Source organism: Camelina sativa, chromosome 5 (assembly GCF_000633955.1).
Source record: "Camelina sativa cultivar DH55 chromosome 5, Cs, whole genome shotgun sequence".
NCBI classification, from domain to species: Eukaryota; Viridiplantae; Streptophyta; class Magnoliopsida; order Brassicales; family Brassicaceae; genus Camelina; species Camelina sativa.
Genome location: NC_025689.1, coordinates 10687294 through 10709781, shown reverse-complemented (window position 1 = coordinate 10709781; position 22488 = coordinate 10687294). Strand labels below are relative to the sequence as shown.

Genomic DNA, 22488 nt, shown 5'->3' with positions numbered 1-22488 from the left:
TCTGAATCAATCCCAATTGATCTCATTATCGACATATTCTTGAGGTTGCCGGTGAAGTCTATAGCTAGGTGTCGTTGCGTATCAAAGCTCTGGGAGAAATCACTTCGTCTTCCCTATTTCACGGAGTTGTACTTGACAAGATCTTCTGCTCACCCGAGGCTCTTGTTCGTCTGCGAAATATACAATGAGCTGTTATCCTTCTCAACACCTCAGACTCAAAATCTTTGTGAGAGCTCGTCTTCTTCAGTTGCCCCAAGTTATCATCATATGAAGTTTCCTTTGTATAGCTGCTATGGTATTATTAGTCCTATCAATGGCCTTGTTTTCACCAGCGGACGACAGATCTTAAAAGGAAGGAAAATTTCCAAGTTAGTGTCGGTGATATGTAACCCTAGCACCGGGGAATCCTTAACCTTACCAAAACCTCAGACAAGGAAGAAGATTTCGATAAGAAGCTATTTTGGGTATGATCCAATCGAGAAACAATTCAAGGTATTGTCGATGACCCGGTCAGGTGATGGGAGCTATAAGGAGCATCAAGTTCTGACATTAGGAACTGAGAACCCGACATGGAGAATGATTGACTGTGGCATTACCCATAGGCTTTCTAGCTTTGATGATGTTATATGCATCAATGGTCTTATGTATTTTCTAGATTCCGACCACATGATAGTTTGCTTTGATGTTAGGTCAGAGAAGTTCAGCTTTATTAAAACATCTTTCGATAGGTCTTCTAGAACAGTTATGATTAACTACAACGGTAAACTGGCTTCACTTATGTCGGAGGGGTGTATTTATAATAGTGGAAGAGGTCGTAGGTTTGATAATTATATTACTGGAACAAGTACAAGTCTTGAGATGTGGGTTCTAGAAGATGCCGGAAAACATGAATGGTCCAAGCATATTTATGAATTACCCCCTCTGTGGAAGAATGTACTTGAAAAGCACACATTTGTTGGAGTGGCTGGTACAAACGAACTTGTGTTGTCGCCGTGCTATGCATCTCACCCTTTCTATGTTTTCTACTACAACTTTGAGACAAAAACTATCAGAAGAGTTGAAATTGAAGGATCGTTTAAGGAGTTGACATCCGACCGTTTTCGTCGCGTTCGCATCTTTCTAGACCATGTAGAGGACGTGAACCTTATGAAACGTTCTGATACTTCATAAGTTGAGATTTTGTAACATTTGCTAGTGTCATATATTAGGATCTTTGAATCTTATTTGAACTCAATGAGACCATATATTTCAGCTCTTTGATTGATCCAACACATGTACATGTATATGCATATAAATGCTTCCTTATACTATCCAAACAGATATACAAATCCAGAAACAAAATTGTGGCCAATACATATGTTAGTTTGGCAAGTATACACTATTTAAGCCGTATGATGCTATATGATCCTCAGGTTATCAAACTTTTCTTTTTCATAGAGAATCGTCGAACAAGAAACCATCAGTGTTGAAGTCTGAATCTATCCCTTCTCTTCCCTTGAACTCGCAAAGCCCCACCGCCTTTTCTATAGAGAAATCATTCATTAAAGCAAAGTCATCTTCCAAGAATGTCCTGGACTTGCGTGTCATGATGAGCTTCTTAGGTGTTTTTTGCTCTTTAAGTATCTCTCCAGTCTCTTCTGTAGCTTCAATAGGTACCACCTTTGAAGATATTTTACTCGATTTCCTCAACCTCGACGGCAAAATTTTTGTTCTTCTTCACACTGTTCCTTATTATAGGTGGTTGGTTCTTGCTGATCATCTCGGTTTTGTTGGTGCTACTGTTGTTGCTGATTGTTCGTTTCAGTTCTGGAATCCTTGTTGGTTTTGAATTTGATCCTGGACCGTTGAACATGAGCTTCCTCTTACACCCTTCTTTGAGATCTAGCTTTCTTGTTTGGAGTTGTGCCCTCATTGATCTTGGAGATGTACCTGCACTCTTGGATCCTATCGACTTCTTCCTCCGTGGTGACATTGAGAAATGCTTTAAGATATCCTCTGGTGTCCAATCAAACTTCTGCTCAAATGGCCAGAAAAGTGGCTCCACAACAATCTTTCTCTTTGAGTCCCCAGTCTCTGCGCTCTTCTTTAAAGATGTTGTCCCGGTGGTATTAGTAATACCAGATGGCACCGGTGAAGGAGTCTTCTCTGTTTCTACAGAGAAGCTAACTTTCTTTTCTTCAGGACTCTGTGAACTCACTAATCTATTGGAACTAGATGACTCTTCAGGTGGCTTCCTAGGACAAGTCTTGTTGTTGCTTTCTTGTAAACGCGAAGACGGCTTTGCAGAACCATTTCCACGAGATTTACCAGCTGATGAGTTACAAACTTTTCCATCTCTCCGAGTATTTTCTAAAAAACATTTCGCGTTCTTTGAACTTGTCTGATGACGAGGATGATGATTCTCTTTAGTTGAGGAGCTGGTACTGGATTCTTTATTCAAAGACAGAGAAGAGTTAGCCACACTAGACAACCACGAGACGATCTTTTCATCTACCGAGAAATGAAACGAGACAGACAATCTACGTTCCTCTAAAAGAGAAGTAGGAGACGCACAATCTGAAGACAGCCAAATGGAGTCACTGTCATCAAAACATCTCATCTTCATAAACTGTTTACCAGATTCATCGATCTTTTCACGCCTTCGTTGAGGGGAAACACCTGCAGATTTGGTCCTCTTTGTGTCTTTCGTTTTTGTAACATCTGGAAGAGCCTTTTTCCCCTGAGGCAGCCTCATGTGTTCGTAGTTACCTCCAGTTGATTTCGATCGAGGAAGAAGTTGTTTCGGATCATTCGTTGTGTTCTTCTTTTTCCTAATGGAGAATGTTGATGTAACCCTCTTCACAAAACCTTTAGATCCATCTTTCCCACCACCTGTAGAAGTAGAAGCCATATATATGTATTGCAGTTTTAGTTTTTTTGCTCCTTCAATCTTCAGAAAACCAAAAAAAATACAAAAGTTTTGTTTTTGCTTTAAAAGCAGAACAATTCACACAACATGATAAACAATATTTTGTGTGTGATTAGAGAGACTAAACCAGAAACGGTAAAATACACACAGGACAAATTCTTGTCAATCTCTGAATAAGAAAGCTAGAAAATGTCAACGACTTGATAACTGATTATATGATATTTAAAAAATCTTTTAACATTCTTGATTTTGTTTTGTTCATGTAATACAAATGATGTATGTATCCATTAAAAAATCAATAAAGAAAATTCTGACACACCAAGCACTAACATTACTACATTAGAGAAAGAGAAAGAGTCAACAAATAATTATGGTTCTGAGCATTAGAGAAAGAGTCAACAAATAATTAAGCTTCTCGAACTCAAATTGAAATACCGATGAGGTCCTAGAAGAATCTATAAATTAAATTGCTTATGTTAAGAAGCAAGACTAGCTTACAAGAATAACTCTCGAGACATGCAATAACAATGGCAAGTGGAAAATTTATGACAACGAAAGAAGAAAAAATTAGAAGAACCTTTTGAGATTGAACGGCGAAAGATATCCATTTCACAGAGTGTAATAAGAACTGGGATTTGAATCGACGAGACGCAAATCTAAAAGTTTTTGTAATAGTTTTTGGTTTTTGCTTTTGAGAATCTCCTTTTACATCCATTCAAGATTTTGTAAATATGTTTTCCTAAAATTTAGGAAATCTGATTTTAAGATTTTTAACAATTTTCATTAATAATCTAAAACCCATCTTAGGGTGAGTTTTCACTTTTCTTATATAAAAAAATTTAAGTAACATTTTCTCAATTTTTTATTTATTATTTCTTTATTCTTATAAAATCTAAAAACCAAAAACTAAAATCTGAAATCCAAAAACCAAAAACTATTTAAAAACTAACAACCATACATGGCAGTTTTATTTTATTTTATTCTAAATAGTAATATATATATATATATATATGAGAATTCTAAATAGTAATATATATATATATATATATATATATATATATATATATATATATATATGAGATATTTAAAATGAAATCTGGCCATCTTTCCCCTTTAATTATTGCTCTTAATTATTTACAAAAAGAAATGCATTTAGGTGAGAATCCTACAATACTTTTGAAAACTTCAAACAAAGGCAATAGTAATACTATAATTCTAGCAAAAAAATCTATAATGATGCAAAAACTATCCAAATGGTAGAAAAATGATCTGTAAAAAGTTATTTTGCAGATCATACAAACTTCGTTTCATAAATTTACATCCTTTACTTCATTGTAAACATCTTCCATGAGAACCATCACACTTCTCTTTAATCAATAAATGCAGCTGTTAAAAAAAAAGAAAGACTGCATGATAAAACTCATCATTTCAAAAACTATCAATATGTTCTTCTAGTACAACACCATTTATATTATTATCGATTTGTCCGATCGAGATCAAGACGATGTTAAAATAAAAACAAATCAAAAATATTGTATATTAAGTGTTAAGAATGGTATACCTTAAATCTGGGAAATTTTTTAGAAATTGTGGTAGACAAATTTTTTAACAATTTTATTTATTCATCTAAATTGTTAAAACCCTACTAAAGCTAAAATCTTCAACAAATCACTCGTATATGTAGTAATCTTGGGCCTTTTTGTTAATAGGCCTTGAGCTTTAAAGTCCATTTAAAATATCTGGTTTATTGCAACAAAAAATGATAAAATTAATTAATCGGTTAAGCTGCACACAACCACCACCACAGTCGCGACGGAGTTAAGCACCATTTGAAGAAGAAGAAGAAGAAGAAGAAGAAGACGATCAGGGGAAGAGAGAAAGGTCAAAAGCGTCGAGAAAGCAAAGATGGGAGGAGGTATGGAAACGAACAAGAACAAGTTCATCGAGGATTGGGGATCCGCTAGAGAGAACCTCGAGCACAATTTCCGTTGGACCCGTCGCAACTTCGCTCTCATCGGAATCTTCGGCATCGCTCTCCCTATCATTGTTTACAAGGGGATCGTCAAAGATTTCGTGAGTTCAAATCTCTCCCTATCTAATTCTCAGATTCGATTTGCATTTCGATTTGATTCCTCCCGTAGTTAGATTTCTGTTTTGTGCCCTAATTTATTTCATGTATCGTATGGATTTTGGGTCGTATGAATACACATTTGAATTGGGTTCTTTTCCCGTTTAATTTAGGTGTTGAATTCGTTGTAGATACATTTGGATTAGATCAGTTCGGAAAATGCATTTTGCCTCCATACTAGTATCTTTAGATCTTCTAACTGAATAGTGTTTGCACTGAGGAAAGCCTCTGATTTGGAGTTAGGACTGAAAAAGTTTTGAGTTTTTATTTGTGTTTCATCCTTGGTGTTACTTCTTATTAAGCGTATTAGTTTCTTCACTTGGGTCTTCTTCTGTTTAGTTTACTGGTGCCAAGGTAGTTTAGGGATAAATTTGGTTTAACTGCTATGAAGATATGTGTTCAAATGATTATCCTCAAGTCTTGATGTGTTTTAGCTAGTAAAAATGGGTTCTTTGGCTGTAAATAATGGTTTTCTGTTATTCTGAGTTTGAGTCTTAGCTGATTTGGTTATGAGAACTTGTATATGGTGGAGCGTTTTCGAACTTGTTGCTACAATCCTTGAGGATTCTTCTTTTAGATTGGCTTTTGAACTCTGAGTCCTTTTGTATAGATTCTTGCAAGGGCCATGTTTATGTGATTGATGCTCTTTGGCTTTCCTTGTTAGTAGAAATTTTGTACGATGAAGATGGAATTGAATTTCATTATATTACTTCCCACACACTTGAGTGATCTATACTGTTCTTGTCACAACACTAAGGTCAAGCTAACGTACTCGAAACTCGATATTTGACAGCATATGCAAGATGAGGATGCAGGCAGACCCCACAGAAAGTTCCTCTGAGGTTGTTTGCAAGAAGACTCTCTGCAATAAGTCTCAGCAATGCGAAATTCCAAGCCGAGGGTGCTCCGCTTTTGATTTACATTTTAATCAACATCTCAAGGATATAATATCTTTTTTGGAAAAGTTTGTTGTAATGACTACACTTGTTTGCAAATAATAAAACTCGAGTTTTCCCTTGAGTTTGACATACTACATTGTGTGTTGATTTAGCATGTGCAGGATTATAACATTTGTAAGTGAAGAACACCTTGGAGGCACAAAATATAATGAAGCAGCCGTAGTACCAAAACAATTGAAAATGTGAGGTCCGAAACAAAATAAGTGGTTATTCTGAAAGCTAAAGCTTTGAACTTGGATATGAGTTGGAAGAAGTAAAGTCTCATTGCTCGTAGAACTTAAAAGAAAAAGTACTCCCTCACAGTGAAACAATGTCTTATCACTTAAGTAGTCAATATTGGTGACAGATCCAAACAAGTGTCTGAAAATATATATAATCCGTAGTGTAATAATAGTCGTCTTGCTCCACAAGTTGAGATGTCGTAGCCCAAAAGATGTGTCCCTCCCTACCATGCGACATGAATGATTGAAAAATTTCACAGACCTTATCATCCCATGTCTTCGGCCTTCTGCTCTCCGTAAAAAAAAAGCCGCTCACTACGAGCAGACTCCCCCCTGCGAACTCAACTCGTAGTGAGCTACATCCTTGTTTACTTGGAGTGAGTCCCGGCTTGGTCAATATGGGATTCACCAGTTCAAGTATACAAACTCATTCAAACATAAGAGATAAAAAAAAAGGCGGGAGGAGGAAACAGAAAGAAGGGCAACAAAGTTAACGGATTATTAAAAGAACAAAACAGAACAAAAACAGAACAGACTGTCTTAATAACCAAAAATAGAAAGATTTCTCCAATCCATCCAATATTTTTCTTTTGTTCATACCTCTCAATCTCCTCTCCTTTCTTTTAGGACTTTCCTTTCCCTCTTTCTTCAAACTTACGCAACAAATAAACAAATATAGAAAACGAAATACAAAGAGATTAGAAGAAGAGAGAAGCCCCTCCCTCCCCCAAAAAAAACCCAAAAAAACAAAAAAAAAAGAACAACAAGAGAAAGAAGAAGTCGAGCACAAAAGAGCTTCTCTCTTCCTTCCCATGGGGTGCATTTGAATAAACTTCCTCCTTGAAATCGCTTGATTGATTGTATAAAATCAATCGATCGAGATCGAAACCTGTTAGGATATTATTCCAAAATATAACCCAAACAGATTTTTAAAAAATCCCATGGGAAGCTGTGTTTCGTCGCCATTGAAAGGCTCTCCTTTTGGAAAGAGACCGGTAAGAAGGCGACAAAGTAGTAATAGCAGAACATCATCATCCTCTGTTCCTCATTTCGATTGCTCAACTAATCTTTCCCGGAGATTGATTTTCCAGCCACCAAGCCGCGTTCTTCCCGATCCTATTGGAGATGGAATCCACCTCAAGTATGAATTGGGTAAAGAACTTGGCCGTGGTGAATTTGGCGTCACTCATGAATGTATCGAGATCACTACCGGAGAAAGGTCATTACATTATTTCTCTTTTTTCTTGATTATCTTGAAAATTGATTCTTTTTTGCCTTTTCTTCTAGGGTTTGATAATTTGTGTAACTTGGGATGCAGGTTTGCGTGTAAGAGGATATCGAAGGAGAAGCTAAGAACGGAGATAGATGTGGAGGATGTGAGGAGAGAGGTTGAGATCATGAGCTGTTTACCTAAACATCCTAATATTGTTAGCTTTAAGGAAGCTTTTGAGGACAAAGACGCCGTTTACCTTGTCATGGAGATTTGTGAAGGAGGAGAACTTTTTGACCGCATTGTCTCTAGAGGGCATTACACCGAACGTGCCGCTGCAAATGTTGCTAAAACCATTCTTGAAGTTGTCAAGGTGAATAAACAAAAACTGAAATCTCTTTTTTATTTTATTTTTGGTTTTTAGTCTTCTTGTTTGGTCCTTATAATGTTTGTTGTTTGTGAAGGTGTGTCATGAACATGGAGTGATTCATCGAGATCTTAAACCCGAGAACTTCCTCTTTTCTAATGGAACCGAGTCTGCACAACTTAAAGCAATTGATTTTGGTCTCTCCATTTTCTTCAAGCCTGGTACTAATCACATCCCTATAATAGCTTGAATCTTGTATTGTCATTTTCTTGAAAACTTTGGTTTAACTCAAGTGGATACTGCAGCCCAGCGGTTCAATGAGATTGTGGGAAGTCCTTACTACATGGCTCCTGAGGTTTTGAGACGAAACTACGGTCCTGAGGTCGATGTTTGGAGTGCCGNGTATAAAATCAATCGATCGAGATCGAAACCTGTTAGGATATTATTCCAAAATATAACCCAAACAGATTTTTAAAAAATCCCATGGGAAGCTGTGTTTCGTCGCCATTGAAAGGCTCTCCTTTTGGAAAGAGACCGGTAAGAAGGCGACAAAGTAGTAATAGCAGAACATCATCATCCTCTGTTCCTCATTTCGATTGCTCAACTAATCTTTCCCGGAGATTGATTTTCCAGCCACCAAGCCGCGTTCTTCCCGATCCTATTGGAGATGGAATCCACCTCAAGTATGAATTGGGTAAAGAACTTGGCCGTGGTGAATTTGGCGTCACTCATGAATGTATCGAGATCACTACCGGAGAAAGGTCATTACATTATTTCTCTTTTTTCTTGATTATCTTGAAAATTGATTCTTTTTTGCCTTTTCTTCTAGGGTTTGATAATTTGTGTAACTTGGGATGCAGGTTTGCGTGTAAGAGGATATCGAAGGAGAAGCTAAGAACGGAGATAGATGTGGAGGATGTGAGGAGAGAGGTTGAGATCATGAGCTGTTTACCTAAACATCCTAATATTGTTAGCTTTAAGGAAGCTTTTGAGGACAAAGACGCCGTTTACCTTGTCATGGAGATTTGTGAAGGAGGAGAACTTTTTGACCGCATTGTCTCTAGAGGGCATTACACCGAACGTGCCGCTGCAAATGTTGCTAAAACCATTCTTGAAGTTGTCAAGGTGAATAAACAAAAACTGAAATCTCTTTTTTATTTTATTTTTGGTTTTTAGTCTTCTTGTTTGGTCCTTATAATGTTTGTTGTTTGTGAAGGTGTGTCATGAACATGGAGTGATTCATCGAGATCTTAAACCCGAGAACTTCCTCTTTTCTAATGGAACCGAGTCTGCACAACTTAAAGCAATTGATTTTGGTCTCTCCATTTTCTTCAAGCCTGGTACTAATCACATCCCTATAATAGCTTGAATCTTGTATTGTCATTTTCTTGAAAACTTTGGTTTAACTCAAGTGGATACTGCAGCCCAGCGGTTCAATGAGATTGTGGGAAGTCCTTACTACATGGCTCCTGAGGTTTTGAGACGAAACTACGGTCCTGAGGTCGATGTTTGGAGTGCCGGTGTTATACTCTATATCTTGCTTTGTGGTGTTCCTCCCTTTTGGGCAGAAACCGAGGAAGGTATCGCGCATGCTATTGTGAGAGGGAACATCGATTTCGAGAGAGACCCCTGGCCAAAAGTCTCACATGAGGCCAAGGAACTCGTTAAGAACATGCTTGATGCTAATCCTTACAGCCGACTCACAGTTCAAGAAGTGCTTGGTAACTTAATAACAAACGTTTCATTATCTGAAAAACAATTAAACGACATCAATTAACCTAGAAATATTTGTTTTACAGAACATCCATGGATCCGGAACGCAGAGAGAGCACCAAATGTGAGTCTTGGAGATAACGTCAGGACCAAGATTCAACAGTTCTTGTTGATGAATAGGTTCAAGAAGAAAGTCCTCAGGGTATATATAAGTTTCTTGATATTTCCCAAAATTTTATGAGTTTACTTTCCCATCTATATATAAGACTTGTTACTGATACGTAAGTTGTAAAAAATATATTTCAGATTGTAGCGGACAATCTACCAAACGAGGAGATAGCTGCGATAGTACAAATGTTTCAAGCAATGGACACTGATAAGAATGGTCACTTGACTTTTGAGGAGCTAAAAGATGGGCTGAAGAAGATTGGACAAGTTGTTCCCGATGGAGATGTGAAGATGCTAATGGATGCAGCGGACACAGATGGAAATGGGATGCTGAGCTGTGAGGAGTTTGTGACACTGTCAATACATTTGAAGAGAATGGGATGTGATGAGCATTTGCAGCAAGCATTCAAGTATTTTGACAAGAACAACAACGGATCTATCGAGCTAGATGAGCTCAAGGAAACTCTTTATGATGATAAGCTAGGCAACAGTAGCGACCAGTGGATCAAAGATATCTTCTTTGACGTCGACCTCAACAAGGATGGACGGATAAGCTTTGATGAGTTTAAGGCGATGATGAAATCAGGGACGGACTGGAAGATGGCGTCGAGGCAGTACTCGAGGGCGTTGTTGAATGCCCTTAGCATCAAAATGTTCAAACAAGATTTTGGGGACAATGGTCCTAAATCACATTCCATGGAGTTCCCTATAGCAAGGAAGAAGGCTAAGCTACTTGATGCTCCCAAGAACAAATCAATGGAGCTTGGTATCTCCAAAACCTTTAAACCTTCAGGTCTAAGAAACTAGAAAAGAGAAGAAAATGAATAAGAAAAAAATCTCTTTGATTCTCTTAATGTGTTTGTTTTTTGGTGCTACAAGCGAAAGAACAAGTGATTTAATGAGCTTAAATTTGTGGTGTTTATCCTTTTTTTTTTACTCTTCTTAAAAGTCGTTGAACACAATAGAAGATAAGAAACAAAAAACACAGAGAGCAATAGAAATATTTATCTAATTTATCAAGTAGTAGTAGCATTAACAATTATGTCACATGTAGCCATAATCATCGATATATTGTTTTCTATAGATGTTGGCCAAGTGTAGCTTTTCAAGACTCTCTTGGTACATATCACTCTTATCATGACAGCATACATAAACAAACTCCAAATTAAGTTCTAAGTTATGAAAAAGGGAATTTATCTGTACTGTAGAAAAAAAAAAGCTGCATTACAATAAGAAATAACCCTAAATCCAATCCACAGTCTCGAACTAATTTTGTTGCCAAATTAGTTCATTATTGATCTTCACACGGCAACTTGAAACGACACAGTGGACAAGTGTGATTGGTCTTAAACCACGTGAGGAGATACTCATCGTCAAATTCATGACCACAAGGTAAATTCACAACTCTACTTTCACCGTTAATAAACTCTTTCAAACAAATAGCGCACGTCGTCTCGCCAGTAGAACTAACCTTCTCGTATATTTTCCTGATTAAGGACTTGACCACGAGCTTGCTTGCGGGTCTCAAAGGGAAATTGATGGTTTCGTGGAACGAGACTCGAACCGCTTCTTCAATCTGAATCGCTTCTTCAATGTGAGAGTCAGGAATAAGAAGCAAGGACACTAGCAAATCATACCCCGGAGAAGAGTTATAACTTGCGGAAGAAGTAACTTCGTCAACATAGAAGATTAGGTCTGTTATCGCATCGTAAGTATCATCGTTGCTAATTCCTGATTCCATCAAGAAATAGTTCAGGTCTTCTTTGCTTCGACACTTCTCGTCATCTTCGTGGATGAATTCTTCCATAAACGACGAAGCCGTAAAAGTCGGATTATAACCGACGACTTTTGCATTGATTGTGATTGTGCCGTCGCCTTCTGATTCAGGATTGCGTCTAATATGGTGATCCAATACAGTTCTCATGATTAATGGAAGACAGTGATGATGAAAAAATAAAATAAGAAAATCAAAAGTGATGACTCTGTGTGTGTTGTGTTTATGTTCAGGGTTGTCACAACCTTATATATAGATGATTCTGCGTGCATTCGTTTGCCTAGTGGGATTTGGAAAATACACTTTATTGTTTAAGATTTTAAGTACTATTTTGATATTTTCCAAGATTTCCTTTTTCTTTTTCTGTTATTATCTTGTTTGGGTTTGTTTATTTTTCCTTTTTTTCTTTCTTTATAACATCTTATGATGCTCTTAAGTTTTCCTTTTTTAAGTAGTATAAATCTAATTTACTCTTTTTTTCGCACATTATTATAAGATGGGAAAAGAAAACCCTTGTAGGTCTAAGTCAACTCTGTGTTATTCGTTTTAAATTTGATTTCAGTTTTATTGCCAAAATTCACATGATAGACTTAATTTTATACGCAAATCTATTAGAACAATACTTTCAATTGTAAACCCATGATTTTTTTTTTCTATTTAGGTAATGGAGGGTTCATTTTCGCAGCTGTTTAATCGATATATAGAACCATAGAAAATGATTTATATATAAAAATAAACTATGGTATATTTTGCACAAAACGCAAAGCTTTTCAATGACACAATGGCATCTCGTAACGACACAATGGACATACATGACTACTCATAAACCAATTCATAACACACTCCTCGTCAAACTCGTCTCCACACGGTAAAGTCGCAATACTTCTTCCGTCGTCAAATTCCTCCAAACAAATAGAGCACATGTCAATCTCACCGACCACATCGCTAGTCTTCTTGTATATTTTTCTTTTCAAAGACTCGACAGCGAGCTTGCTCGCAGGTCTTAACCTCACAATATTGGCCTCATTGAACAAGGCTTGAAAAACTTCTTCAATCAGAGAACGATCCCTCTCTTCAATTCGATGATGAGAGTCGTCGAAGCTAACATTGTGCTCATCCCATAAGTGTCGAAACTCGAAGACTCGAACAAGCTGAGATGGAGCCATTTCTCCACAGACATAAATAACCTCGTGCTGATCATCCTCTAAACCAAGAACCTCTTCTTCAATGGTCTCATTGAGCGAGACTTGAAAACCTTGTCCAAGTTGAGATGGAGCAGCTTCTTCAGTTTGATGATCAAAGTCAAAGCTAACATTGTGCACATCCAATAAGTGTACAAAGTCGTCGACTCGAGCAACTTGTTCAAGCTGAGATGGAGCTGCTTCTTCATAGACAAACACAACATCGGGCTCATCCTCTAAACCTAGAACGTCTTCTTCAATGGTCTCATTGAGCGAGACAAAAAACTTCTCTAAGCTGAGACCGAGCTGCCTCTTCAGTTTGATGATCAAAGTCAAAGCTGATAACGTCTTGCTCATCCTCTAAACCTAGAACCTCTTCTTCAATGGTCTCACTGAGCAAAACTCGGTAAACTTCTACAAGCTGAGATGGAGCTGCTTCTTCAATATGATTATCAAATTCAAATATAATATCCTGCTCATCATCCTCTAAACCTGGAACATCTTCTTCAATGGTCTCATTGAGTGAGACTTGAAAACCTTCTTCAAGCTGAGATGGAGCTGCTTCTTCAATTTGGTGATGATCAAATTCAAAGATAACATCGTGCTCATCCAGTAAACCTAGGACGTGTACCTCAATTTGTTCAGAAGGAATATCGATAGTAAGAGTCCTCAAGTACACTCTTAAAGCACAACCTATATTATAATCATCAGAGGAAATTGCTTGATCTACAAGTCTCCGTAAGTGTAAAAACACATCGTAATCATCTATGGGAGTGGTTTCTCCTGACCACATCAAGAATTCAGTAAGCTCTACATCAATACATTCAGGGTTACTAGAGAATTCTATTAGTTTTTCATAGAGGTCCCATTGATATATTTTGGTTGTAGAAACACCGATTTTGATTGTGCCAACACGACGAATTTTCATAGAGAGATAAAAATTTTCCAAGCTGTGCACAAGTAGAAACTCTAGTATCAAATTTTAAACACCAAAATTAAACACTTTCCTGAGATGAAACTTGAATTTAATATTACAAACATAAAATGGTCAGGTAAAGCCAAACACAAAGCAAGTACCATTTGCTCTTTTTTTTGTTTCTTTCAAACCCAGACACATGAGGTCACTGGATTTTGGTTTTACAGAGATTACCATAGCCGCAGCCGGCAACAGAAGTCTTGTTACAATGTGTGTAGTAGAGACAACAATCACATGCATATTCTTTTACACTATACATAAGTAGTAAACTTATCACAAACCCTACAATCCAAACCTGCACACACACATAGGAGAAGAATTAGACTTCCAGTGCGTGCAGTTTGGGTTTTTCTTTGATCGTGTGCATTCTCCAAGTGCATACGACCAATTCGGGTTTTGGTACCTTGGTGAGGACATGAGAATCATAACTTATAAGTTGTCATCTGGGATTCTACTGGATCCACCAGTTCTGGAACTTCCTTTGCCTTTACCTCTTGTTTTGCTACTGGAACCTGTTGATTTAGAGCTTGTTGATTTGCTGCTGCAAGCCGCATGTGAGTCTACATCAGCAAGACCATTCTCCAGAGCTTTCACCAAATTCTCAAAGTAGTTTTTCGTCACGCTGTAAGAATACAAAAATATAAAAGCACGGGTTTAGCTTTCCGCAAAATGCTGAAAGTCACAGAGAGCTACTTCAGAAAACTACCACAGAACCTAGCAGGCTAACATTATGTATGGCTTGATTGGTTTAGATTTACGTCATTTAGCTAAGGTTTTGGCCACAAAATTATATTCCTAATAGCCTGAAGCACATTCTTCTTCTCTGTCAAACAACAGGATAAATGTATGAAGACAAAAACGCCAACCTGGTCAATCCAGCTAGTTTTGTCCGGTAATCATTGAAATCTTTTGATGGGCCTTCCGCATTGAGAAACTGACCCAAGTCCTTCTCTACACATTGATGGAGCCGCTCCAAACCTGACTCAGCTTCCCCTGAACAATAGAAGAAAATTTAAGCTCCTTCTGAAGAAGAAAAAGACGCACAATTAAACGGAGGGTTCTGACCTTGCAAATACTCGAAAAATTGTCGTTTGGCATGTTCATGATCAGGTAGGTAGTATCCATATGCATATGTCCATTTCAAGACTCGCCTACATTCGATGATCTGCAGCAGTAAAATCACATGAGAAGCTGTTTAGAAAAATGTTATGGAAAAGTCTCACTTTATTATTATTTTAAACACTTTTATCTGTCTGCTAACCTGAAGCCAAGCTTCTAAAACGAATTTGAGCTGAGATTCTGGTGTGCACTGTCTATCACTAAGCTTCTCAAGCTGGCAGAATTGAAATGAGTCAATATAGATAACAGAGTATGAGAAACAGATATAGTCTTCATCTGTGAAATATATATTGATATAGAGAACATAACAAGTCTTACATTCTGCGTTTGCGCTTGCCGCAGATCCGCCATAGCCTTTTGCCTCGACTGCCAAATAACCCAAGACAAAGAAATCAATAATGAAGACCTAGAAACCTCTTTAGCCATAAGAAGTGTGCTCATACCGTTTGATTGCTTGCCCAGCGTTCATAATAATGTGTGTATCTCTCTAGCGAATTTTTGGCCATCTCTCTCCTCCTTTCAGTCTCATCATACTAACAGGCAACGATGAACCCATATCAATATTCAGTAACATTAGCGCAAATTACTAATTAGAAACACCACCAAAGATCAAATAAGTACCAGAGGTCTTACCTGTCCTTCTTGCTTGGCCACCTCATAACGGTTACAAGCATAAAAACCACCAGTTCTTTCCCCATGGTCCATCCATGCACCAAGACAAAGCCTATAGGTTTAAATATATAAACACCGTTGTTAACATTGAACATACAACATTGCAGAGAGACAGTTTCAACCAAACTAAGAAGTTAGAAATGGGATTCAAACATTACCAACAAAATTCATATTTACAAGGCGGTGTACATGTCATGTGCATACAGCCCTGATTCTTTTCAATTGGCCGCTTACATCTCGGACAAGGTTTTGAATTGGCAAGTATCCTGAGAATAAGGAGGCAGACATAGATATTCAGAGGTGATAAGATATATGTCTCTATAAAAGCCAAAGATCAGCGATCAGGAACACGAATAAAAAAGAAAGACATAGATAGAGTGGATACCAGTTCATATTTTCAGATTCAGCGCTGTTCTTTAATATCCATTTTGAAACTGTGCTACAATCCACAGGTCGGTGAGCCTCTTCAGTGCACTACATTTCAGATTTACCACAGCACTATTGATCAACCAAAAACATTAAAATAATTAGGAGAAAAAAAAAAATCAGTGGGCTTTAACTCAGGAACTTACATTCCAGCAAAAGCTAAACGAGCACAAGCAGGAAACATCATAATTTCCAGACCCTGCTGCAAAATCAATCGCAAAATCACATCCCGGGGCAGGACACCACTTCATCTGAACCAAATAACCAAAGCAGTAGCAACACAAGCATTAGAAACATCGCATCATAAGAATAAATATGGAGAGAGACTAATATAGTTTGCTACTTTGCTCAATACAAAAACATTGAAGGTAATCCGAGTATACTTAAAACAATTATGTAATCATGAAAAAAAAGGATCTTCTAACAACACTAGTAACATGCTACAAAAATAGAGATCGCAAAAAACTTCAGGATGAACAGACAGAAGCCAATACTCCTTAGCCGGAAAATAGTGTCAATCATAAAACAAATAGGAAGGAGCGTGAAACATTTCAAGTAAGAATGACGTGATATCTCGATAAAAGAGCCTGCGACATTAATACCAGTGTGTGATATAAAATTTTAGGGAGCGTTTACCTTTCTATTGTCTTCAATATAAGACCTAAGAAAATATCTATTGTACTTCTCCTTATCTTCTTCAGACGCTAATTTGTCAACCATATCATGACCAACAGCAGCAAGGCAAGATGGGTCAGGACATCTTAGCATCAAACATCCTGGGCCATCATTAATGGTTGTGCTGATATAACCTGCAAAAGTGTACACGGTAGAACGTAAGTTCCACTCAACAAATATAGTAGTAGAAAGTGGGGCACAAAAGTTGCTTTCAGAAACCTCAAAGATGGGAGCTTTTGAAATTAAAAATTAGATTGGAAGGAAATTACCTGGCTATAACTACATCCAATTAACTAAATCTAACCTCAGATAAATACAAGGAAAAAACGAAGTGGTTGCCATTCTTGAAGAACTAATGATGCAAGAGTCTTGAGGATGCTAATGAAAAAAAAAAAAACTAACACAACTGACCTGTCCAGCATGTAGTGCAGAAAGGATGGCCACAAGAAACTGAAGCGATTTTCTCAGGAGGGTATGCATCAAAACAAATTCCACATGTAAGCTAAACACAACATCACATGTTAGTGAGACATAAATTGTCAGACAGGAAACATGTAAAACCACTTCAGATTATCCAAATGTCAAAGAACATACTTCACTGTCATTAGTTGGCTGAACAACAGGGCTCTCCAATATGCCAACAGTCTTTCGAACTCTCTCTTCGTCTGCAAACCATTCATCATGAACTCTACCGACACTCCTGAAATGGAATGGTTCTCATTGCATCAGAAAGCTAGAATAATCACACAAGTATGACCATGGATATACATTCTAGAAAAGCTACAGAGACCATTTGATATTATCACCCAAAACAAATTGAGATAAACAAGGAATCAGATATATACAAATAAAAAGAATGAGAAACACATAGGTGTTAATATAAAAAGAGTAAATATAAAAGGCGTTTACCAATGAAAGTGACGAAGCAGAATACTCGCTTCGACCTCAGTTATCGAAAGGACAACGGAAACTCGTTCAATATTATCAATCTGGTGCCTGCGAATATCTTCTTCCCTCAGAACACAAAAGTTTTTCTGGAAAGAAGTAACATTTCAGTTATAATGGGTCAATGTTCACAGAAAAACAAAAGTAGACATGGAACTAAAACAGCAGAGAGAGAAAAAGCTATATCCAAGGAGTGAAATAAACAATTTACCGAAGCAACTAGGAACACAACATTAAGCGTGTGTTATCAGCAACAAACTATAAAACGGTTTCCTCTTTCAACTACCACGGACACTACCAAATATCTAACAATTGCAGTTATGCTTATACCAAGTACAGTGGAAGTAATGGGAACGGAAACACAAAGGGATTACCAAGGAGCTTGGAAGCAGGGTAAATAAAAAAACAAAAACTCCTTAATTCAACTAAAATCACAGCATTTCCCGTAAAAATTTCAATACTTTTCCGCATAATCTCGCATAGATTCACCAAAAAATCATCAATATCAATACGATTCCATCAACAAAACTAAGTTTCTTTCCTCATCCCTACAATGACTTAGAAGACTATGCATGACACGAAAAATGCAAAGGTCTCTAACACTAGAAACTATCATTTGATTAGCTAAACACTACCTTATTAACAAATAAGAAGTAAATGATAAACACAAAAACAATCTCAAACCGACAACAAACCCCATACTTGAAAGCCATAGAGTAAAATCTCAATTAGACTCTTATCTCCCAAATAAAAAATTGAAAACTATATCATAAAAAGCTCCGAAATTTCAACATTTGCCAGAAGACAAAAGTCATAAAACATGCACAAGGTTCTAAAAGCAATTAGTTTCAAGAACCAATCCACACCTGAGAGCGATGAGAGGCGATCATAGCAGAATCATCAGCGTCTTCCTCAACAAACCCGTAATCGGGTTCACCATCATCACTATCATTATAATCATCAGTTCCACCGCTGTAGAAATCGTCCTCACCAGACTCCATATCGTGGGCATCGAGCATATCTTCTTCAGAATCCATGATCAGCAATTAAAAAACCGAGATTTACAGGAAACAAGACGAAACCCCTCTCTTCCTACAAATCTAGGGTTTTTGTCGGAAACCCCAATCGCTGGTGGAAGTAATGAACAGGGGAAGAAGCAAAATTGATGAGAATGAATAAATTAGGACTAAAGTATCAAACTTTTATTTTGTGGTCTGATGGAGAGAAGAAGAAGAGGAATCTAAAGAGACTGGATCGGTTGGGTTTACGATTACTGGAATAGAGTGTAGACTTATCTCTCTTCTACAACATTTATTTATATATTTTCATTTCATTAAAAAGGTCATCAAAAAAAAATCTAACTTGTCTCTCAACAAATTGTGTAAAAAATAAATTATAACTTTACATATTGGTGAAAGAATGGTAGAATACCAAAAAAAAAAAAAAAAAAAANTTTTTAAAGAGAGTATAACACTATTGAAAGGCGAAGTTGTTCTTCGTTAGGCTCTGCGCCGCATTTTTCTCTCATCCTCTCTCGATGAACACCTCTCAAGCTTGCTTCTTCCATGTTCCTCTTCTTAGACCATTCTCGCTTTCGCATCCCTCCTCCTATGCTTCCCTCTCTAAACGTAAGTTTTACTTACCTTAGACTAGTCGGAATCAAAAAGCAAAAAGATTGTTACTTACTTACCTAGACTCGTCGGTGGGTATACAAATACAAATGGTTAAATTCTCGTTGATGGAAACCCTAATTTCATAACTTGGGTTTTCTCCTATGGCTATAAAGTTCGTTACTTTTAAACTGATACTATCCTCTTTGGATTTAGTAGTTCTCTTTAACCCTGCAAATTTGCTCAATTTTGTCTTAAACTTTCTCAAATCAACAAAAACAATTGCTTTGATGTTTTTTGCAGGAGACCCAGTTTTGTGTTATCATCAACCTTTTCAATCAAGAAAATGTCTTACCATGAATTTGTCAAGCACGAGAGAGAGCCATGTTATGCAGATGAACAGAAGACATCTCCTTGTAAAACAAAGGAAGAGTTTTTCTGTAAATTATTCAGATAAGCTCAGAAACGAATCCATTAGCAGCGGTACTGATGCTTTGGATGTAGAGATTATTCCTCAGGATTCACAGGACAGTGTCTCCAAAACACTAGAGGATAATAATAATAGGCCAAAGTCTTTTAGAAATAGGTTTCTTGATTTTGTTCGCATTAGTTCAGTTCTCAATACTGCAGCAGAAAGGTTCTTTAAGAGCGAGATAAGGAGGAGGTTGTTCGTAACAGCTCTATTGCTTGTTCTTAGCCGTGTTGGATATTTTATCCCTTTACCTGGATTCGACAGAAGATTGATACCCCAAGATTACCTTAGCTTCGTCTCTGGCTCTGTTGGTGAGTGTTCCAATGCCGTTTGAGTTTTATTATCCCTTGTTTTGATGACACTTCCAAGTTTGTAGTTAACGTTTTATGTTTTTTTGATAGAGGAACTGGGTGAGTTTGGAGCAGAGATCAAGCTTTCACTCTTCCAGCTTGGGCTCAGTCCACAAATAATAGCATCCATTATTATGCAGGTTAAGATCTCTCTTTGATCTGATGTTTTTTTTTTGCCTGAATCTGTGGATTCTTTATATATTAAGATTATGATTGATGATAAAGTGATCATGAAACACCAGGTGCTTTGTCACATTCTTCCATCCTTGGTGAAGCTGCGAAAGGAAGGCTTAGATGGTCACGAGAAGATCAAGAGTTATATGTGTGTTTAGTTTCTTACCTCTCAAGCCGTGAGATGAATTCTTAACATGCAATTACTTTGTTTTAGCTCTTCTGACTTTTTTTGCTTCATTAATCAGAGTTACTAAATTGTCATTTCGTCTGTTTTTTAGATGGTGGCTTTCCTTTTTCTTTGCTATAGTGGAAGCGTTAGTGGTGGCTTACACTTCTCTTCAGTATTCAGTTTTTGCAGCCACTTCCCAGTAAGTTAATTAAGATAGTTCTATCATCCATTTTGCCACAGATGATGATGCTAAAGTAAGAATGCATGCTTATTCAGGGTCAAGCATGTAATGATGACAGCATCTCTGCTAGTCTGTGGTGCAATGACGATGACGTGGCTGTGTGATACAATATCAGAATCTGGATTTGGTATGTGATTCTCTCTTTCTCTATCTATCTCTATAACCATTGGTAGCTTATTGATCAAAGGTCAGACACATCAATTATAGTGATACTAAAATTGAGTAATTGGTGTAACTTGCTCATAACCTGTTTCTATGCATTTTACAGGTCATGGGTCATCTCTAATTATTTGTGTGGGAATATTGACTGGCTACACAGAGACCTTACACAAGATGCTCAATCAAATCTCAGGTACCTTTGGTTTGTCTTACTCCACATTTCTTAAACTTATGGTTAAGTCTTTACCTTAGACGTGTATTCTACCACATTTCCTGGAAGCATCTATCATTCCCCTCTCTTTTCAATAAATTTATAACAAGGAAGAGTCATTCTTTTTTGGTTTTTACAGGAAGTTTCTCGAATTGGTTGCCTTACTTGTTAGGCTTGCTGGGCATTTTCACGGTAGTAACTATGTTCGCTGTTGTTGTTACTGAGGGCTGCAGGAAGATAAAACTACAATATTATGGTTTTAAACTTGCTTCTGCTTCGAGGTAATATATAGCTCATCATCAGTATTTTGTAGAAAAGATTCTTGTATATTGCAATTTTAGCCATATAGCTAGGAGTAGACTAGGTTAAATATACATTTGGATGCAACGTGTGGTTTGCTCATATTTGATTTTATGCTATGTTTTGCCAATTGGGCAGAGAAGGTTCTCCAATAACCGAGGTGGAGCCGTACATACCTTTTAACATTAACCCAGCAGGAATGCAGCCTGTCCTCACAACCACATATCTCTTGGCATTCCCCAGCATACTTGCAAGGTAAATCCCTCACAGATCCATTAGGTTCTTGCATCTTTGTGTTGTTGTTACCATCTAAGGCTGTCTAATGAGGTCATTTATGTTTTTAGTATTCTGGGTTCACCGTTCTTGTTAAACATGAAGGAGATATTAAACCCTGAAAGCAATGTTGGAGCACCGCCTTGGGTCTATTACTCGATATATGCGTTTTTCGTCTTTCTCTTCAACATCTTTGACATCGTGAGTAGTAAATTACCCTTTTTTCAATATATATTTCAATCTTCCAGTGAACATTAAACATTGTTTTTTTTATGGTATTATATAGGCCAACTTGCCAAAGGAAATAGCCGATTATTTAAACAAAATGGGAGCGAGAATACCCAACATAAAGCCTGGGAAAGCCACCATTGAGTACCTAACGAAGATACAAGCATCAACTAGGTTTTGGGGTAAGTGAAGTTGTTCTGTTTTAGAGACTTATTGCATGCATAGTGTAAGTATAATCTCTTAAAAACCAGTTGGTTTGGTTTAATTCAGGTGGTCTTCTGTTGAGCTTTTTGGCAACAGCTTCTAGTGTACTTGACCACTATCTACGCAGCATCAATCAAGGCTTTTCTATCGGATTTACATCGGTTTTGATAATTGTAAGAGTTCGATCCACATTTCTCTATATGATTCAGCTTAACAACAATACTGATTCAGTTGTGTTGATAATCTCTATTGTTTGTGTTCAGGTTGGTTCCATTATTGAACTTAGAAGATCTTACCATGCCTACAATGTAATGCCGAGTTTAAGCAAAGCGTTGAAGAGATATGGGGTATAATGAAGATTCAAGAAACAGAAGAGATTATATAGTTATATTATTGTGGGTTTAGAGTTTCTGTTTCTCTTTTGTTTAGATGTAGGAATTAGATGATTTGTATTAAGAACCTAAGCACATTACCATCATAATCTTAGAAGATACAGAGGCACAAGTGCCAAGTGTCTATCTTTCCGGAAAGGTTTATGCAGAAAACTAGTCAAACTCCATTCAAACATATGTAAGCTCAGAGTGGACAAGATTAGACTCGAAGTTTTTGACATAAATTGTTCAACTTTCAGTTAGTTTTTTTCTTTGTTAATTTC

The 22488-nt window shown here is 37.1% G+C and overlaps 7 protein-coding genes and 1 pseudogene across 8 annotated transcripts in view; 4 read left to right on the top strand and 4 right to left on the bottom strand.

Annotated features, from left to right (window-relative positions):
* Nucleotides 1-1170, top strand: part of LOC104789114 (F-box protein DOR-like) — a 2049-nt gene extending 879 nt beyond the window's left edge. The window contains exon 2 of the mRNA XM_010514856.1: nucleotides 248-1170. Within this exon, the coding sequence (XP_010513158.1) occupies nucleotides 248-1170 (923 nt within the window). The remainder of the gene's footprint in view (nucleotides 1-247) is intronic.
* Nucleotides 1048-2890, bottom strand: LOC104786471 (annotated as a pseudogene).
* Nucleotides 4679-6067, top strand: LOC104786470. The gene is made up of 2 exons (XM_019245850.1): nucleotides 4679-4981; nucleotides 5830-6067. Exons 1-2 carry the CDS (start codon nucleotides 4814-4816, stop codon nucleotides 5875-5877), a joined length of 216 nt encoding a protein of 71 aa, XP_019101395.1. The 5' UTR covers nucleotides 4679-4813; the 3' UTR covers nucleotides 5878-6067.
* LOC104786469 (calcium-dependent protein kinase 24-like) lies at nucleotides 6929-10665 on the top strand. 2 transcript variants are annotated; one of them, XM_010511890.1, is made up of 6 exons: nucleotides 6929-7435; nucleotides 7535-7799; nucleotides 7891-8014; nucleotides 9218-9514; nucleotides 9593-9708; nucleotides 9813-10665. In XM_010511890.1, the coding sequence occupies exons 1-6, from the start codon at nucleotides 7158-7160 to the stop codon at nucleotides 10479-10481; spliced, it is 1749 nt and encodes a 582-aa protein (XP_010510192.1). In that variant the 5' UTR covers nucleotides 6929-7157; the 3' UTR covers nucleotides 10482-10665. The 2 variants fall into 2 exon arrangements, with proteins under 2 accessions (XP_010510192.1, XP_010510191.1); XM_010511889.2 differs by lacking the exons at nucleotides 6929-7435; nucleotides 7535-7799; nucleotides 7891-8014 and adding exons at nucleotides 8203-8554; nucleotides 8654-8918; nucleotides 9010-9133 and having other exon boundaries at nucleotides 9813-10664.
* On the bottom strand, nucleotides 10966-11598 carry LOC104789113 (RING finger protein 44-like). The gene has a single exon (XM_010514855.1). The coding sequence runs from the start codon at nucleotides 11596-11598 to the stop codon at nucleotides 10966-10968; it is 633 nt and encodes a 210-aa protein (XP_010513157.1).
* Nucleotides 12219-13589, bottom strand: LOC109132836. Its single transcript, XM_019245263.1, has 3 exons — nucleotides 13003-13589; nucleotides 12704-12941; nucleotides 12219-12493 (listed from the first exon to the last, which is right to left on the bottom strand). The coding sequence occupies exons 1-3, from the start codon at nucleotides 13555-13557 to the stop codon at nucleotides 12219-12221; spliced, it is 1068 nt and encodes a 355-aa protein (XP_019100808.1). The 5' UTR covers nucleotides 13558-13589.
* LOC104786468 (probable E3 ubiquitin-protein ligase ARI7) lies at nucleotides 13675-18769 on the bottom strand. Its single transcript, XM_010511888.2, has 15 exons — nucleotides 18309-18769; nucleotides 17407-17531; nucleotides 17092-17197; nucleotides 16909-16999; nucleotides 16459-16631; nucleotides 15969-16073; nucleotides 15782-15870; nucleotides 15555-15662; nucleotides 15358-15448; nucleotides 15168-15257; nucleotides 15043-15090; nucleotides 14867-14938; nucleotides 14671-14770; nucleotides 14472-14598; nucleotides 13675-14227 (listed from the first exon to the last, which is right to left on the bottom strand). Exons 1-15 carry the CDS (start codon nucleotides 18477-18479, stop codon nucleotides 14035-14037), a joined length of 1689 nt encoding a protein of 562 aa, XP_010510190.1. The 5' UTR covers nucleotides 18480-18769; the 3' UTR covers nucleotides 13675-14034.
* Nucleotides 18885-22470, top strand: LOC104786466 (preprotein translocase subunit SCY2, chloroplastic). The gene is made up of 13 exons (XM_010511887.2): nucleotides 18885-19070; nucleotides 19356-19835; nucleotides 19926-20014; nucleotides 20117-20196; nucleotides 20327-20416; nucleotides 20494-20585; nucleotides 20727-20810; nucleotides 20968-21109; nucleotides 21267-21383; nucleotides 21473-21602; nucleotides 21688-21811; nucleotides 21900-22006; nucleotides 22097-22470. The coding sequence occupies exons 1-13, from the start codon at nucleotides 18980-18982 to the stop codon at nucleotides 22184-22186; spliced, it is 1716 nt and encodes a 571-aa protein (XP_010510189.1). The 5' UTR covers nucleotides 18885-18979; the 3' UTR covers nucleotides 22187-22470.